The sequence below is a fragment of the Oratosquilla oratoria genome, chromosome 42 (assembly GCF_046742065.1).
Source record: "Oratosquilla oratoria isolate Oo_2021 chromosome 42, ASM4674206v1, whole genome shotgun sequence".
Taxonomy (NCBI): Eukaryota; Metazoa; Arthropoda; class Malacostraca; order Stomatopoda; family Squillidae; genus Oratosquilla; species Oratosquilla oratoria.
Window position 1 is genome coordinate 164,340 of NC_134818.1, and position 18,009 is coordinate 182,348.

Sequence of the window (18,009 nt, forward strand, 5' to 3'; positions counted from 1 at the left end):
AAAACACAACACAATCACTTAACACTATTCGGAGATATAAAATTCACAGGAATTCGCTAGCTGGTGTCTGTGCAGAAAAACGAGGTCTCTAGCTGAGGTCACGAGCGGACTGAGCTGAGGTCACGAGCGGACTGAGAGAGGTCACGAGCGGACTTTTGATATCTAATCTACATTTCTTTGTATAATGTACAAAATTCCATGCACTAAATTCTATTTTCTCTTCTAAGTTTGACTTAGATTCTTCGGACGATTTTTTTTTTCATTTATTTTCTTTTTTTTATAGAAACCAATTCTATGATTAGACATCAGAAGATCACTCCTGTAGATATTGCTGCTTGTTTCAACGACATATATACAGTATATATATATATATATTTATATATATATATATATACATATATATAATATATATATGTATATATATATGTGTATATATATATATATATATATATATATATATTTATATATATTAATGTATTTATGTATATATGTTTATTATTCATCATGACAATTTTGAGGACAAAAAGGAAACGGAAACACGAGAAGAGCTGTGTGTTTTATTACCGACGCTTCGACACTGGTCTTTTTCAAGGTACTACATCTAGAAGATAGATACACAATATTATATATATATATATATATATATATATATATATATATATATATATATATATATATATATATATATATTTCACGTGTGTTGTTAGCTCTTTTTTTCGTCTCCTCCAATCACTGATTGCTAATGATGCCGTTGGGGGAGATCCATGTGATAAAACCTGCTCGGTTGTTAATAGAATTATTATTACTAATTTCTGCAGCTTCTATAACATTTCTCATTTTCTTGTTGAGTCCTTGGTGTAATATTTCTATGTTTTTTTCCAATTCGGAAGGTGTCCTGTTTTGTCTGTCTGTTACAAGTGAGTCGCTGGTTCTGTGTGATATAACATCGCTTTTTGTGTTGTGTCCGCTTTGTGATTCCTTGTCCACTCTCTCCATAGTACGACTGATCACATCCGGTACAGGGGATTTTGTACACAATGCTATTTCCATTTTCAAAGTATGTTGTTTTGTTTTTATCATTTTTTCTATTCATTGTCCTGTGTTTGTAATTATCTTAATGTTGCTTTGTTTTATAACTTTTTTTTTTTTACTTTTGTGGCTGCTGTAGAGCTTGGGATTACTAATATACTGTTCTTCTTTTTTTTTTTTTGTTACTTGTTGCCCTTTTCCATTATTTCTTGTGCTTTCGTTTTTGACTGTATAACTAACCTCTTAGGATATTTTATTTTTTGAAATATTGAAACTATGTGTTTTATTTTGTCTTTATATACTCTATGCTGCATATTCTGTGTATGCGTAGGAAGAACACAATAATTATACCTGATTTAATTCTTTGACTATGACCTGATAAATAGTGGACATAATCTTCTTTGTTGGTTTATTTTCTGTGGTTGGAATCTATTCTAATGATTGTTGTGTCAAAAAATGATAAGCACCCTTCTTGTTCTTCTTCTAATGTGAACTTGATATTTTCGTGTACATTATTTAATAATCGAACTTTGTTTTGGGTGTTTGTGGTTTTGGGTGTTATGATTAATATATCGTCTACATATCTTAGCCGTGTGGTGTCTCCGCCTATTATTCTTTGAAAATCGTCTATTTCTAATATTTTCAAAAAAAGATTTGTAGCTATTGCACTAAACGATGACTCCATAGGGAAACCATAGTTTTATTTATATTCTATTTGGTTCAATGAAAAGGGGTCGAAGTTAATGCATAATGAAATTACTTATAAATAATCTAGTTTTGGAATGGGTAGTTTATTGTCATCTATTCTTTCTGTTCCTTTTTTAGAACGTCTACTGCTCCATTTCTTGTAATATTTGTTAACAGCGATATTATGTCTAGGCTGTATAGTTTCTTGTCTTTAAATTGTATATCTTTTAATCTATCATCATATCTCCTGAATTCTTTAGATGGGTTCCGCTTATTGATCCTAACATTTGTGAAAGTGGTTTGGCTAATTGTTTGGCTAATCTGTGTAGTGCGCTACTGATTCCTGATGTTATAGGTCTCAGTGGGATGCCTAAAGTGAACAAACCAGGCATCTCAATTGAGACCCATAACATCAGGAGTTCCGGATCTAAAACAGAACTGATCATCCACCAAAATGTTTATCTCTTCAAGATACTAAACACATCGATCTTTGAAGACTCCTTCACATAAACTTACTCTAAACCTGATCGCAAGATATATTATGCTATAGACAAATTTGGAAATGTTTGTCTTCTTTAGTTAAAAGTACACCTTATTAGACTTCTGGTAGACATCAACAATTCACTCGCATATGACAGGCAATTAAAAAACTGTAAACATTCAGCTATATGCGTCGCTTTGTAAACATATGTTGGGCCTCATAAATCTATTCATATCAAAGGTGGCCAAATTACTATCAAAATATTTTGTATAAATAGTAATCGAAACACATATAAAACGTTTATTAGTTACGCACAAAAATCGGACCTGACGTGAAAGCAAACGTTGACGAGTGTTTATCCTTGGCACGTTTCCCACGAATCCTGGCCTTTCTAGTCGGGTAGACAGCATTATATAAAAGCTGTTCCAACTGTCGGGAAAACATTCGACTGTGAATTCGCCCTGCCAACGCTCAACATGAATTGTCTTGCAGTTGGTAAGTGACATAACTCATAATATTTCGTTGATGGAATTGAATGGTAGGCTTTTCTTTACGAAGTATGAAGTGGATGGAGATAACACTGAATAATTTGTATCGTTTCAGTTCTGCTCGCTGCCGTCGTCTCGGCAAAGCCACAGTTTCCTGCTGTGAAACTTGCTGGACAAGGCTCATTTGGTGGTGTAGGACAGCAGGAGGTACTCAATAGCTTCCAGCAAAGATTCAACAATCAGAACAGTCAGTTCCAGACTGGATTCAGCAGCAGTGGCCAGTTCCAGTCCTCCTCGGGCTCCGAATTTAGTGGCAGCCAGTTGAGCTCTTTCCAGGACAGAAGCAGCCAGCTCTCCGCCCAGGTTCGCAGCTCTGACTCCGAGTTCCCCGTCGAGGGCGTCTTCGAGCCCCTCAATCTTCCTTCAGGAGCTTCCCTCTTGATGGGTCAGATCGACGTTTCCTTCTCGTGCGGTGATCGCCCCTACGGCTTCTACGCCGACGAAAGAAACAACTGCCAAGTCTTCCACGTGTGCAATCCATACCTCTTCGACGATGGTCGCGTCGAGACCCATCAGTACAGCTTCATGTGTGGTGAGGGCCGAGTCTTCGACCAGAGCGAGTTGACCTGCGTGGACCAGTTCGCTGCTATCCCCTGCGCTGAGTCTTCCTTCTTCTACTCCAGGAACGAAGATTTCGGTCGTCCTGAAGAGAAGAACTTGTAGGAAATAATTAAAAGTCACCGTTGCTATGCAAGGGGATTAATAGCAGAAATTTACAATAAAACGGAACCAGAAAGTCTTTGTTTTCACATCAATATGATCCTCAGCCCCACACCCAAGTTATATGTTGCCCATCGTCATGTCAAAACAGTAAGCCCTCTATCAGAGTGAATTTCGTCATCTACTAATAAACAAGAAGACATCAAATCCCTTACTCAAGAACAATTTCATCAGCAAACCATCTGTGCTACAATATTTTGTGTATGGATATGCATGCAGACAAAGGAACTTCAAGTCCCTTCATTCCTCATACATAGGTTTCTGCACCCTTATACCAGAAGAATCAACCTATATTTACAAAATGGAATTCCAAAGACGCACGTTGAAACCTGCTACAATACTACACTTACTAGGCCTATAACGGAAGAAAAACTAAGATAATAGAGCTAGCAGAAGACACAAGAAGACTACAGATTCTTGAAGCTCTATCAATATGGGAGAGAACGCCTTCAATGAATCTGCAAACAGAAGGATTCATGGTAACTTCGTCCCCCAGGAGACATACACTGGATGATGAAGTTAACTCGACTAATGACGCCAGCACCTTACCTCAGACTCCCGAAACCGACACACCTGATTGGCCCATGTTTTCACGGCATCGACACACCTGATTGATCAAAACATTTCTTTGTATAATGTGCAAAACGTCATGCATTAAATTCTACTTTCTCTTCTCCTAAGTTTGATTTAGATTCTTTGGACGACATATATATATATATATATATATATATATATACACATATATGTATATATATATATATATATATATATATATACATATATGTATATATACATGTATATATGTGTATATATGTATATATATATATGTATACACATGTATATGTATGTATGTATATATGTATATATACATGTATATATGTATATATATATATATATATATATGTATGTATGTATGTATATATGATTATCATTCATCGTCACAATTTCGAGGAAAAAGAGGAAACGGAAACACGAGAAGAGCTGTGTGTTTTATTACCGACGTTTCGATACTAGTCTATATATATATATATATATATATATATATATATATATATGTATAAACATGTATATGTATGTATATATATATATGCATATATACATGTATATATATATATATATTATATATATATATATATATATGTATATATGATTATCACTCATCGTCACAATTTTGAGGAAAAAGAGGAAACGGAAACACGAGAAGAGCGTTGTGTTTTATTACCGACGTTTCGATACTAGTCTTTTTCAAGGTACTACATCTAGAAGATAGATACACAATATATATATATATATATATATATATATATATATATATATATATATATATATATATATATATATATATATATATATTTCACGTGTGTTGTTAACTCATTTTTTTTGTCCCCACCAATCGTTGATTGCTAGTGATGCCGTTGGGAGATACCATGTGATCAATCATCTCCTCGGTTGTTATTAGAATTATTATTACTTATTTTTGCAGCTTCTATAACTTTTTTCATTTTCTTGTGGAGTCCTTGGTGTAATATTTCTTTTTTTTTTTCAATTCGGAAGGTTTCCTGTTTTGTCTATTTGTGTCACAAGTGAGTTGCTGGTTCTGTGTGATATAACGTCGTTTTTGTGTTCTGTCCGTTTTGTGATTCCTTGTCCCCTCTCTCCATAGTACGATTGATCACATCCGGTACAGGGGATTTTGTACGCAATGCTATTTCCATTTTCAAAGTCTGTTGTTTTGTTTTTATTATTTTTTCTATTCATTGTCCTGTGTTTGTAATTATGATATTGTTATTTTATTCTATAACTTTTTTTAGTTTTGTGACTGCTGTAGAGTTTGGGATTACTAATATATTGTAGTTAATGAATGGAATAAACTTCCTGCACAGGTAGTGCAATGTAGTTCAGTTCGAAGCTTTAAGAATCATTTAGATAAATACCTAACTAAGATGCTGTAATGATTATAATTTATCTTATATTATTTGTTTCTGTTTTGTTATCATTTGTCTGTGATTTTCATCTATTATTAGTTATATGTCAATTTGTTATTATTTACTATTTACCTGTTTGTTTATTATTTAACTATACCTATGCATTTATTTATGTATCTTATTTGTTATTTATATTATTATAGTTTTTATTTATCATTCGCATCCGACCTAGATATGGATCAAAAGGTCTCCTGTCGGCATGCTCCGCCTTTGTAATCCTTTGTAATCCTTTGTTCTTCTTTTTCGTTGTTACTTGTTGTCCTTTTCCATTATTTCTTGTGCTTTCGTTTTTGACTGTATAACTGATCTCTTAGGATATTTTGTTTTTTGAAATATTGAAACTATGCGTTTTATTTTGTCTTTATATATTCTATGCTCCATATTCTGTGTGTGCGTAGGAAGAACACAATAATTATATCTGATTTAATTCTTTCACTATGACCTGATAAATAGTGGACATAATCTTCTTTGTTGGTTTATTTTCTGTGGTTGGAATCTGTTCTAATGATTGTTGTGTCAAAAAATGATAAGCATCCTTCTTGTTCTTCTTCTAATGTGAACTTCATCTTTTCGTGTACATTATTTAATAATCGAACTTTGTTTTGGGTGTTTGTGGTTTTGGGTGTTATGATTAATATATCATCTACATATCTTAGCCGTGTGGTGTCTCTGCCTATTATTCTTTGTAAATTGTCTATTTCTAATATTTCCAAGAAAAGATTTGTAGCTATTGCACTAAACGATGACTCCATAGGGAAACCATAGTGTTATTTATATTCTATTTGGTTCGATGAAAAGGGGTCGAAGTTAATGCATAATGAAATTACTTATAAATAATCTAGTTTTGGAGTGGGTAGTTTATTGTCATCTATCCTTTCTGTTACTTTTTTAGAACGTCTACTGTTCCATTTCTTGGAATATTTGTTAACAGCGATATTATATCTAGGCTGTATAGTTTCTTGTCTTTAAATTGTATATCTTTTAATCTATCTATCATATCTCCTGAATTCTTTACATGAGTTCCGCTTATTGATCCTAACATTTGTGAAAGTGGTTTGGCTAATTGTTTGGCTAATCTGTGTAGTGCGCTACTGATTACTGATGTTATAGGTCTCAGTGGGATGCCTAAAGTGAACAAACCATACATCTCAATTGAGACCCATAACATCAGGAGTTCCGGATCTAAAGCAGAACTGATTATCCACCAAAATGTTTATCTCTTCAAGATACTAAACACATCGATCTTTGACGACTCCTTCACATAAATTGAAGCCTAAACCTGATCATAACATATATTTTGCTATAGACAAATTTAGAAATGTTTGTCTTATTTAGTAAGAAAGTACATCTTATTAGACTTCTGGTAGACATCAACAATTCACTCGCATCTGACAAGCAATTAAAAAAAAACTGTAAACATTCAGCTATATGCGTCGCTTTGTAAACATATGTTGGGCCTCATAAATCTATTCATATCAAAGGTGGCCAAATTACCACCACAATATTTTGTATAAATAGTCATCGAAACACATATAAAACGTTTATTAGTTACGCACAAAAATCGGACCTGACGTGAAAGCAAACGTTGACGAGTGTTTATCCTTGGCACGTTTCCCACGAAGCCTGGCCTTTCTAGTCGGGTAGACAGCATTAAATAAAGGCCGTTCCAACTGTCGGGAAAACATTCGACTGTGAATTCGCCCTGCCAACGCTCAACATGAATTGTCTTGCAGTTGGTAAGTGACATAAGTTCTAATATTTTGTTGGTGAAGTTAAATGGCAGGCTTTCTGTCTTTTTGCGAGGTAGTATGTGTATGGAGATAACACTTAATAATTTGAATCGTTTCAGTTCTGCTCGCTGCCGTCGTCTCGGCAAAGCCACAGTTTCCTGCTGTGAAACTTGCTGGACAAGGCTCATTTGGTGGTGTAGGACAGCAGGAGGTACTCAATAGCTTCCAGCAAAGATTCAACAATCAGAACAGTCAGTTCCAGACTGGATTCAGCAGCAGTGGCCAGTTCCAGTCCTCCTCGGGCTCCGAATTTAGTGGCAGCCAGTTGAGCTCTTTCCAGGACAGAAACAGCCAGCTCTCCGCTCAGGTTCGCAGCTCTGACTCCGAGTTCCCCGTCGAGGGCGTCTTCGAGCCCCTCAATCTTCCTTCAGGAGCTTCCCTCTTGATGGGTCAGATCGACGTTTCCTTCTCGTGCGGCGATCGCCCCTACGGCTTCTACGCCGACGAGAGAAACAACTGCCAAGTCTTCCACGTGTGCAATCCATACCTCTTCGATGATGGTCGCGTCGAGACCCATCAGTACAGCTTCATGTGTGGTGAGGGCCGAGTCTTCGACCAGAGCGAGTTGACCTGCGTGGACCAGTTCGCTGCTATCCCCTGCGCTGAGTCTTCCTTCTTCTACTCCAGGAACGAAGATTTCGGTCGTCCTGAAGAGAAGAACTTGTAGGAAATAATTAAAAGTCACCGTTGCTATGCAAGGAGATTAATAGCAGAAATTTACAATAAAATGGAACCAGAGAGTCTTTGTTTTCACATCAATATGATCCTCAGCCCCACACCCAAGTTATATTTTGCCCATCGTCATGTCAAGGCAGTCTGTGTGAATTTCGACATCTGCTTATAAACAAGAAGTCATCAAATCTCCTAGTCCAGAACAATTCCACTAGCAAACCCTCTGTGCTAAAACATTTTTCTAGGGATATATATGCAGACAATGGAACTTAAAGTCCATACATGGGTTTCTGCACCCCTAGATTTGCCAGAAAAATCGTCCTACATTTACACAATTAAATTCCAAAGACGCACATTGGAACTTGCCACAATACTACATTTATTAGACCTATGATAATAGAGCAATCACAAGACACAAGAAAACAAAAAATTCTTGAAGCTCTATTAATATGGGAGAGAACGCCTTCAATAAATAAGCAAACACAGGGATTCATGATCATTTCGTCCCCCAGAAGAAACATACACTGGATGATGAAGCCAACTCGACTAATGACATCAACACCTTAGCCTCCCGAAACCGACACACCTGATTGGCCCATGTTTTCGTGTCATCGACACACCTGATTGGCCCATGTTTTCGCGGCATCGACACACCTGATTGACCAATACGTTTCTCTCTTTACATCTATTGCATTTGAATTTTGATATCTGATCTACTTTTTTTTTATACACAAGACCCTGAACTCAGAACTCTTGCCATTGCTTTTACAAATATACATAGTGTATAAAACGTCAATCATTAAATTCTAATTTCTCTTTTCCTACGTTTGACTTATATCCTTCGGAAGAGTTTTTTATACAGAAGCCAATTCTATGATTAGACATCAGAAGATCATTCGTGTAGATATTGCTGTTTGTTTCAACGATATATATATATATATATATACATATATATATATATATATATATATATATATATATATATATATACACATATATATATATATATGTGTGTGTGTGTGTGTGTGTGTGTGTGTGTGTGTGTGTGTGTGTGTGTGTGTGTGTGTGTGTGTGTGTGTGTGTGTGTGTGTGTGTGTGTGTGTGTGTGTCAGTACATATGATTATCATTCATCATGAAAAAGTTTAGGACAAAGAGGAAACGGAAACACGAGAAGAGCTTTGAATTTTATTACCGACGTTTCGACATCTGGTCTTTTTCAAGGTACTACATCTAGAGGATAGATACACAGTTTATATATGATTTATGCGTGTTGTTAGTTCCTTCATTTTCGTCTCTTCCAATCGTTGATTGCTAGTGATGCCGCTGGGAGACCCATATGATAAATCCTCCTCGGTTGTTATTAGAATTATTATTACTTATTTCTGCAGCTTCTATAACTTTTCTCATTTTCTTGTTGAGTCTTTGGTGTAATATTTCTATGTATTTCCAATTCGGTAGGTGTCCTGTTTTGTCCATGTATGTTACAAGTGAGTTGCTGGTTCTGTGTGATCCAACATCGTTTTTGTGTTGTGTCCGTTTTGTAATTCCTTGTCCATTCTCTCGATAGTACGATTGATCACACCCGGTACAGGGAATTTTGTACACAATGCTATTTTTATTTTTAAAGTCTGTTGTTTTCTTTGTTATTGTTTTTCCTATTCTTTGTCCTGTGTTTGTAATTATTTTAATGTTGGTTTGTTCTATTATTTTTTTAGTTTTGTGACTGCTGTAGAGTTTGGGATTACTAATATATTGTTTTTATTATTTTCTTCTTCTTCTTTCTTACTTGTTGTTCTTTCCATTATGTCTTGTCCTTTTCTTTTTGACTAATTTATCTCTTACGATATCGTAATTTTTGAAATATTAAAACTATGTGTTTTATTTCGTCTTCCATATACTCTATGCTACATATTCTATATTCGCGTAGGAAGAACCCAATGATTATACCTGATTTAATTCTTTCACTGTGACCTGATAAAATGTGGGCATAATCTTCTTTTTTGTTTCTTTCCTGTGTATCTTATATTTTGGGCGGCAATCTGTTCTAATGATTGTTGTGTCTAAAAATGATAAACTCCTTTCTTGTTCTACATTATTTAATAATTGGACTTTGTTTTGGATGTTTGTAGTTTGGGTGCTATGATTCATATATCGTCTATCATATATCAGTGTGTCTGCCTATTATTTTTTGTATATTGTCTAATTCTAATGTCTCCAAGAAAAGATTCGTAGCTATTACACTAAATGGTGGCCCCATAGGGAGACCGTAGTTTCATCTATATTGTACTTAGTTGAATGCCAAGGGGCAGAAGTTAATACCTAATGAAATTACTTGTAAAATCTGGTTTTGGAATGGGTAGTTTGTTGTCATCTATCCTTTCTGTTACTCTTTTTATAGGGTCTAATGCTCCATTACTTGGAATATTTGTAAAGAGCAATATTACGTCTTGACTTTAAATTGTATATATTTTACTCTATTTGTCATATATTTTGAGTTTTTTATTGGTTCCACTTATTGATCCTAACATTTGTGAAACTGGTTTGGCTAACTGTTTGGCTAATCTGTGTAGTGCGCTACTGATTCCTAAAGTTATGAGTCTCAGTGGGATGCCTAAAGTGCAAAAACCAGGCATCTCATTGAGACCCATATCATCAGGAATTCCGAATCTGAAGCTGAACTAATTATCCACCAAAATATTCATCACTTCAAGATACTAAATATATCAACCTTTAACGATTTCTTCACATGAATTTGCTCTAAACCTAATCGCAATATATATTGTGCTATAGACAAATTTAGAAATGTTTGGCTTTAGTAAAAAGCACACCTTATCAGACTTCTGGTAGACATTAACAATTCATTCCCATCTGACAGGCAATTAATAAAACTGTAAACATCTAGCTATATGCGTCGCTTTATAAACATAGGTTGGGTCTCGTAAATCTATTCATGTCAAAGGTGGCCAAATTACAACCAAAATATTTTGTATAAAGATTAATCGAAATACATATAAAACGTTTATTAGTTATGCACACAATTCGGACCTGGAAGTGAAAGCACACGTTGGCGACTGTTTGTCCTTGGCACGTTTCCCACGATGCCTGGCCTTTCTAGTCAGGTAGACAGCACTACATAAAGGCCGTTTCAACTGTCGGGAAAACATTCGACTGTGAATTCGCCCTGCCAACGCTCAACATGAATTGTCTTGCAGCTGGTAAGTGAAAAAGTTCTAATTTCGTTGATGAAGTTGAATGGTACGTTTTTTATTTCTTACGAGGTAGGATGTGGATGGAGATAACATTTAATAATTTGTATCGTTTCAGTTCTGCTCGCTGCCGTCGTCTCGGCAAAGCCACAGTTTCCTGCTGTGAAACTTGCTGGACAGGGTACATTTGGCGGTGTAGGACAGCAGGAGGTACTCAATAGCCTTCAGCAAAGATTCAACAATCAGAACAGTCAGTTCCAGACTGGATTCAGCAGCAGTGGCCAGTTCCAGTCCTCCTCGGGCTCCAAATTTAGTGGCAGCCAGTTGAGCTCTATCCAGGACAGAAGCAGCCAGCTCTCCGCTCAAGTTCGCAGCTCTGACTCCGAGTTCCCCGTCGAGGGCGTCTTCGAACCCCTCAATCTTCCTTCAGGAGCTTCCCTCTTGATGGCTCAGATCGACGTTTCCTTCTCGTGCGGCGATCGCCCCTACGGCTTCTACGCCGACGAGAGAAACAACTGCCAAGTCTTCCACGTGTGCAATCCATACCTCTTCGACGACGGTCGCGTCGAGACCCATCAGTACAGCTTCATGTGTGGTGAGGGCCGAGTCTTCGACCAGAGTGAGTTGACCTGCGTGGACCAGTTCGCTGCTATCCCCTGCGCTGAGTCTTCCTTCTTCTACTCCAGGAACGAAGAGTTTGGTCGTCCTGAAGAGAAGAACTTGTAGAAAATAATTCAAAGTCACCGTTGCTATGCAAGGGGATTAATAACGGAAATTTACAATAAAATGGAACCAGGGAGTCTTTGTTTTCACATCAAAATCATCCTCAGCCCCACACCCAAGTTATATTTTGCCCATCGTCATGTCAAGCCAGTCAGCCCTCTATCAGTGTGAATTTCGACATCTGCTTATAAACAAGAAGTCATCAAATCTCCTACTCAATAACAATTTCACTAGCAAACCATCTGTGCTAGAACATTTTTCTAGGGATATATACTCGTATGCAGACAATGGAACTTAAAGTCCATACATGGGTTTCTGCACCCCTAGATTTACCAGAAAAATCGGCCTACATTTACAAAATTAAATTCCAAAGGCGCACATTGGAACTTGCCACAATACTTCATTTACTAGGCCTATGATAAAAGAGCAATCACAAGACACAAGAAGACTGCAAATTCTTGAAGCTCTATTAATATGGGGGAGAACGCCTTCAATAAATCTGCAAACACAGGGATTCGTGGTCATTTCGTCCCCCAGAAGAGACATACACTGGATGATGAAGCCAACTCGACTAATGACGTCAGCACCTTAGCCTCCCGTAACCGGCACACCTCATTGGCCCATATTTTCACGTCATCGACACACCTGATTGACCAATACGTTTCTCTCTTTACATCTATTGCATGTGAATTTTGATATCTGATCTACTTTTTTTATACACAAGACCCGGAACTCAGAACTCTTGCCATTACTTTTACAAATATACAGTGAATAAAACGTCAAGCACTAAATTCTACTTTCTCTTTTACTACGTTTGACTTATATCCTTCGGAAGAGTTTTTTATACAGAAGCCAATTCTATGATTAGACATCAGAAGATCATTCGTGTAGATATTGCTGTTTGTTTCAACGATATATATATATATATATATATATATATATATATATATATATGTATATAATATATATATGTATATATATGCATATGTATATAATATATATATGTACATATATATACATATATATGTATATATATATGTATATATACATATATATGTATTTCTAAACAGAAATGTAGTAGCACATTTGTAAATTACACACAGGAACCCACAGTCGGAGAAAGAATAAACTTCGAATAAAGAAAAATCCTATATTTCGGCTATCAACTGTAGCCCTCTTCAGGAAAGAGACTTTCCTGAAGAGGGCTACAGTTGATAGCCGAAATATAGGATTTTTCTTTATTCGAAGTTTATTCTTTCTCCGACTGTGGGTTCCTCTGTGTAATATATATATATATGTATATGTATATATATATATATATATATATATATATATATGTGTGTGTGTGTGTGTGTGTGTGTGTGTGTGTGTGTGTGTGTGTGTGTGTGTGTGTGTGTGTGTAGATGTGTGTGTGTGTGTGTGTGTGAATGTGAGTGTGTGTGTGTGTGTGTGTGTGTGTGTGTGTGTGTGTGTGTGTGTGTGTGTGTGTGTGTGTGTGTGTGTGTGTGTACATATGATTATCATTCATCATGAAAAAGTTTAGGACAAAAAGGAAATGGAAATACGAGAAGAGCTTTGAGTTTCATTACCGACGTTTCGACATCTGGTCTTTTTCAAGGTACTACATCTAGAGGATAGATACACAGTTTATATATAATTTACGCGTGTTGTTAGTTCCTTCATTTTCGTCTCTTCCAATCGTTGATTAGTGATGCCGCTGGGAGACCCATATGATAAATCCTCCTCGGTTGTTATTAGAATTATTATTACTTATTTCTGCAGCTTCTATAACTTTTCTCATTTTCTTGTTGAGTCCTTGGTGTAATATTTCTATGTATTTCCAATTCTATAGGTGTCCTGTTTTGTCCATGTGTGTTACAAGTGAGTTGCTGGTTCTGTGTGATCCAACATCGTTTTTGTGTTGTGTCCGTTTTGCAATTCCTTGTCCATTCTCTCGATAGTACAATTGATCACACCCGGTACAGAAAATTTTGTACACAATGCTATTTTCATTTTTAATGTCAGTTGTTTTCTTTGTTATTATTTTTCCCATTCTATGTTCTGTGTTTTTACTTATTTTAATGTTGGGTTGTTTTATTATTTTTTTAGTTTTGTGACTGCTGTAGAGTTTGGGATTACTAATATATTGTTTTTATTATTTTCTTCTTCTTCTTTCTTACTTGTTGTTCTTTCCATTATTTCTTGTCCTTTTCTTTTTGACTAATTTATCTCTTACGATATCGTAATTTTTGAAATATTAAAACTATGTGTTTTATTTCGTCTTCCATATACTCTATGCTACATATTCTATATTCGCGTAGGAAGAACCCAATGATTATACCTGATTTAATTCTTTCACTGTGACCTGATAAAATGTGGGCATAATCTTCTTTTTTGTTTCTTTCCTGTGTATCTTATATTTTGGGCGGCAATCTGTTCTAATGATTGTTGTGTCTAAAAATGATAAACACCTTTCTTGTTCTACATTATTTGATAATTGGACTTTGTTTTGGATGTTTGTAGTTTTGGGTGCTATGATTCATATATCGTCTACATATCAAATCCATGTGGTGTGTCTGCCTATTATTTTTTGTATATTGTCTAATTCTAATGTCTCCAAGAAAAGATTCGCAGCTATTACACTAAACGGTGGCCCCATAGGGAGACCGTAGTTTTATCTATATTGTACTTAGTTGAATGCCAAGGGACAGAAGTTAATACATAATGAAATTACTTGTAAAATCTGGTTTTGGAATGGGTAGTTTGTTGTCATCTATCCTTTCTGTTACTCTTTTTATAGGGTCTAATGCTCCATCTTGGAATATTTGTAAAGAGCAATATTACGTCTTGACTTTAAATTGTGTATATCTTACTCTATCATATCTTTTGAATTTCTTATTGGTTCCACTTATTGATCCTAACATTTGTGAAAGTGGTTTGGCTAATCTGTGTAGTGTGCTACTGATTCCTGAAGTTATGGGTCTCAGTAGGATGCCTAAAGTGCAAAAACCAGGCATCTCACTGCGAATCATAACATCAGGAATTCCGAACCTGAAGCTGAACTGATTATCCACCAAAATATTCATCACTTCAAGATACTAAATATATCAACCTTTGACGATTTATTCACATGAATTTGCTCTAAACCTAATCGCAATATATATTGTGCTATAGACAAATTTAGAAATGTTTGGCTTCTTTAGTAAAAAGCACACCTTATTAGACTTCTGGTAGACATTAACAATTCATTCCCATCTGACAGGCAATTGAAAAAAATGTAAACATCTAGCTATATGCGTCGCTTTGTAAACATAGGTTGGGCCTCATAAATCTATTCATGTCAAAGGTGGCCAAATTACAACCAAAATATTTTGTATAAAGATTAATCGAAATACATATAAAACGTTTATTAGTTATGCACACAAATTGGACCCGGAAGTGAAAGCACACGTTGGCGACTGTTTTTCCTTGGCACGTTTCCCACGATGCCTGGCCTTTCTAGTCAGGTAGACAGCACTACATAAAGGCCGTTCCAACTGTCGGGAAAACATTCGACTGTGAATTCGCCCTGCCAACGCTCAACATGAATTGTCTTGCAGTTGGTAAGTGAAAAAGTTATAATATTTCGTTGATGAAGTTGAATGGTACGCTTTTTATCTTTTACGAGGTAGGATGTGGATGGAGATAACATTTAATAATTTGTATCGTTTCAGTTCTGCTCGCTGCCGTCGTCTCGGCAAAGCCACAGTTTCCTGCTGTGAAACTTGCTGGACAAGGTTCATTTGGTGGTGTAGGACAGCAGGAGGTACTCAATAGCTTCCAGCAAAGATTCAACAATCAGAACAGTCAGTTCCAGACTGGATTCAGCAGCAGTGGCCAGTTCCAGTCCTCCTCGGGCTCCGAATTTAGTGGCAGCCAGTTGAGCTCTTTCCAGGACAGAAGCAGCCAGCTCTCCGCTCAGGTTCGCAGCTCTGACTCCGAGTTCCCCGTCGATGGCGTCTTCGAGCCCCTCAATCTTCCTTCAGGAGCTTCCCTCTTGATGGGTCAGATCGACGTTTCCTTCTCGTGCGGCGATCGCCCCTACGGCTTCTACGCCGACGAGAGAAACAACTGCCAAGTCTTCCACGTGTGCAATCCATACCTCTTCGACGACGGTCGCGTCGAGACCCATCAGTACAGCTTCATGTGTGGTGAGGGCCGAGTCTTCGACCAGAGTGAGTTGACCTGCGTGGACCAGTTCGCTGCTATCCCCTGCGCTGAGTCTTCCTTCTTCTACTCCAGGAACGAAGAGTTCGGTCGTCCTGAAGAGAAGAACTTATAGAAAATAATTCAAAGTCACCGTTGCTATGCAAGGGGATTAATAGCAGATATTTACAATAAAACGGAACCAGAGAGTCTTTGTTTTCACATCAATATTATCCGTAGCCCCACACCCAATTTATATTTTGCCCATCGTCATGTCAAGCCAGTCAGCCCTCTATCAGTGTGAATTTCGACATCTGCTAATAAACAAGAAGACATCAAATCTCCTACTCAAGAACGATTCCACCAGCAAACCTTCTATGCTAAAACATTTTGTGTATGGATATACATGCAGATAATGGAACTTCAAGTCCCTTCATTCCACATAGGTTTCTGCACCCTTATATTTACCAGAAGAATCAGTCTACATTTACAAAATGGAATTTCAAAGACTCACATTGGAACTTGCCACAATACTACACTTACTAAGCCAATGATGGTAGAAAAACTAAGATAATAGAGCAAGGAGAAGACACAAGAACACTACAGATTCTTTAAGCTCTATCAATATGGGAGAGACCGCCTTCAATGAATCTACAAACACAGGGATTCGTGGTCATTTCGTCCCCAAGGAGACATACACTGGAATATGAAGCTAGCGTGACTGATGACGTCAGCAACTCGCCTCAGACTCCCGATACCGACACACCTGATTGGCCCACATTTTCACGGCTTCGACAAACTTGATTGACCAAAAAGTTTCTATCTTTACTTCTATTGCATGTGAATTTTGATATCTGATCTACCTTTCTTTGTACATCTGACTATGAACTCTAACCTCTCGCCCTCGGTTTTACAAATGTACATGATATACAAAATGTCATGCACTAAATTCTATTTTCTCTTCTAAATTTGACTTATATACTTCGGACGAACTTTTTTTTTGTACAGAAGCCAATTCTATGATTAGAGTTCAGAAGATCATTCATGGAGAAATATAGCTGTTTGCTTCAACGATATATATATATATATATATATATATATATATATATATATATATATATATATATATATATATATGTATATATATATATATATATATTATATATATATATATGTATATATAATATGTATATATATATATGTATATATATGTATATACAATAAATATATATATATATATATGTATGTATGTATGTATGTATGTATGTATGTATGTATGGTAAGAGTAGAAAGACACGATTGGGAACAAGATACTTTATCCCTGACCGATTTCGCCTATGAGGCTTCTTCAGAGGTAATATTTACAGAGAATGAATTCATTGGTATTTGTGGGGCAGTTGCTGTGGTTTATGAGGGACGTGGGGTGGGATTTCGTATGTTGCTTGGCTTGGCGGTCATGTGCGGTCAGGTGTGAGGCGGGTGGATGTATTTTGGGCAGGGATCTGTTCTAATGATTGTTGTGTCAAAAAATGATAAGCATCCTTCTTGTTCTTCTAATGTGAACTTGATCTTTTCGTTTACATTATTTAATAATCGGATTTTGTTTTGGATTTTTGTGGCTTTGGGTGTTACAATTAATATATCGTCTACAAATCAAACCCATGTGATGTGTCTGCCTATTATTCTTTGTATATTGTCTATTTCTAATGTCTCAAAAAAAAAAAAATTGTAGCTATTGCATTAAACGGTGACCCCATAGGGAGACCGTAGTATTGTCTATAGTCTACCTGGATGAATGCGAAGCGGTCGAAGTTAATGTATAATAAAATGGCTTATAAATAATCTAGTTTTGGAATTGGTTGTTTATTGTCATCTATCCTTTCTGTTACTTTTTTATAGCGCCAAGTTCTCCATTTCTTGGAATATTTGTAAAGAGCGATATTATGTCTAGACTATATAGTTTCTTGTCTTTGAATTGTGTA

At 36.3% G+C, this 18,009-nt stretch overlaps 2 protein-coding genes across 2 annotated transcripts; both read left to right on the forward strand.

Moving 5' to 3' along the window:
- Positions 1-2,655: 2,655 nt before the first annotated feature.
- Positions 2,656-3,517, forward strand: LOC143021769 (uncharacterized). Its single transcript, XM_076179483.1, has 2 exons — positions 2,656-2,692; positions 2,801-3,517. Exons 1-2 carry the CDS (start codon positions 2,674-2,676, stop codon positions 3,406-3,408), a joined length of 627 nt encoding a protein of 208 aa, XP_076035598.1. The 5' UTR covers positions 2,656-2,673; the 3' UTR covers positions 3,409-3,517.
- Positions 3,518-7,149: 3,632 nt separating this feature from the next.
- LOC143021431 (uncharacterized) lies at positions 7,150-8,730 on the forward strand. The gene is made up of 2 exons (XM_076178889.1): positions 7,150-7,186; positions 7,300-8,730. Exons 1-2 carry the CDS (start codon positions 7,168-7,170, stop codon positions 7,905-7,907), a joined length of 627 nt encoding a protein of 208 aa, XP_076035004.1. The 5' UTR covers positions 7,150-7,167; the 3' UTR covers positions 7,908-8,730.
- The last annotated feature ends 9,279 nt before the right edge of the window (positions 8,731-18,009 follow it).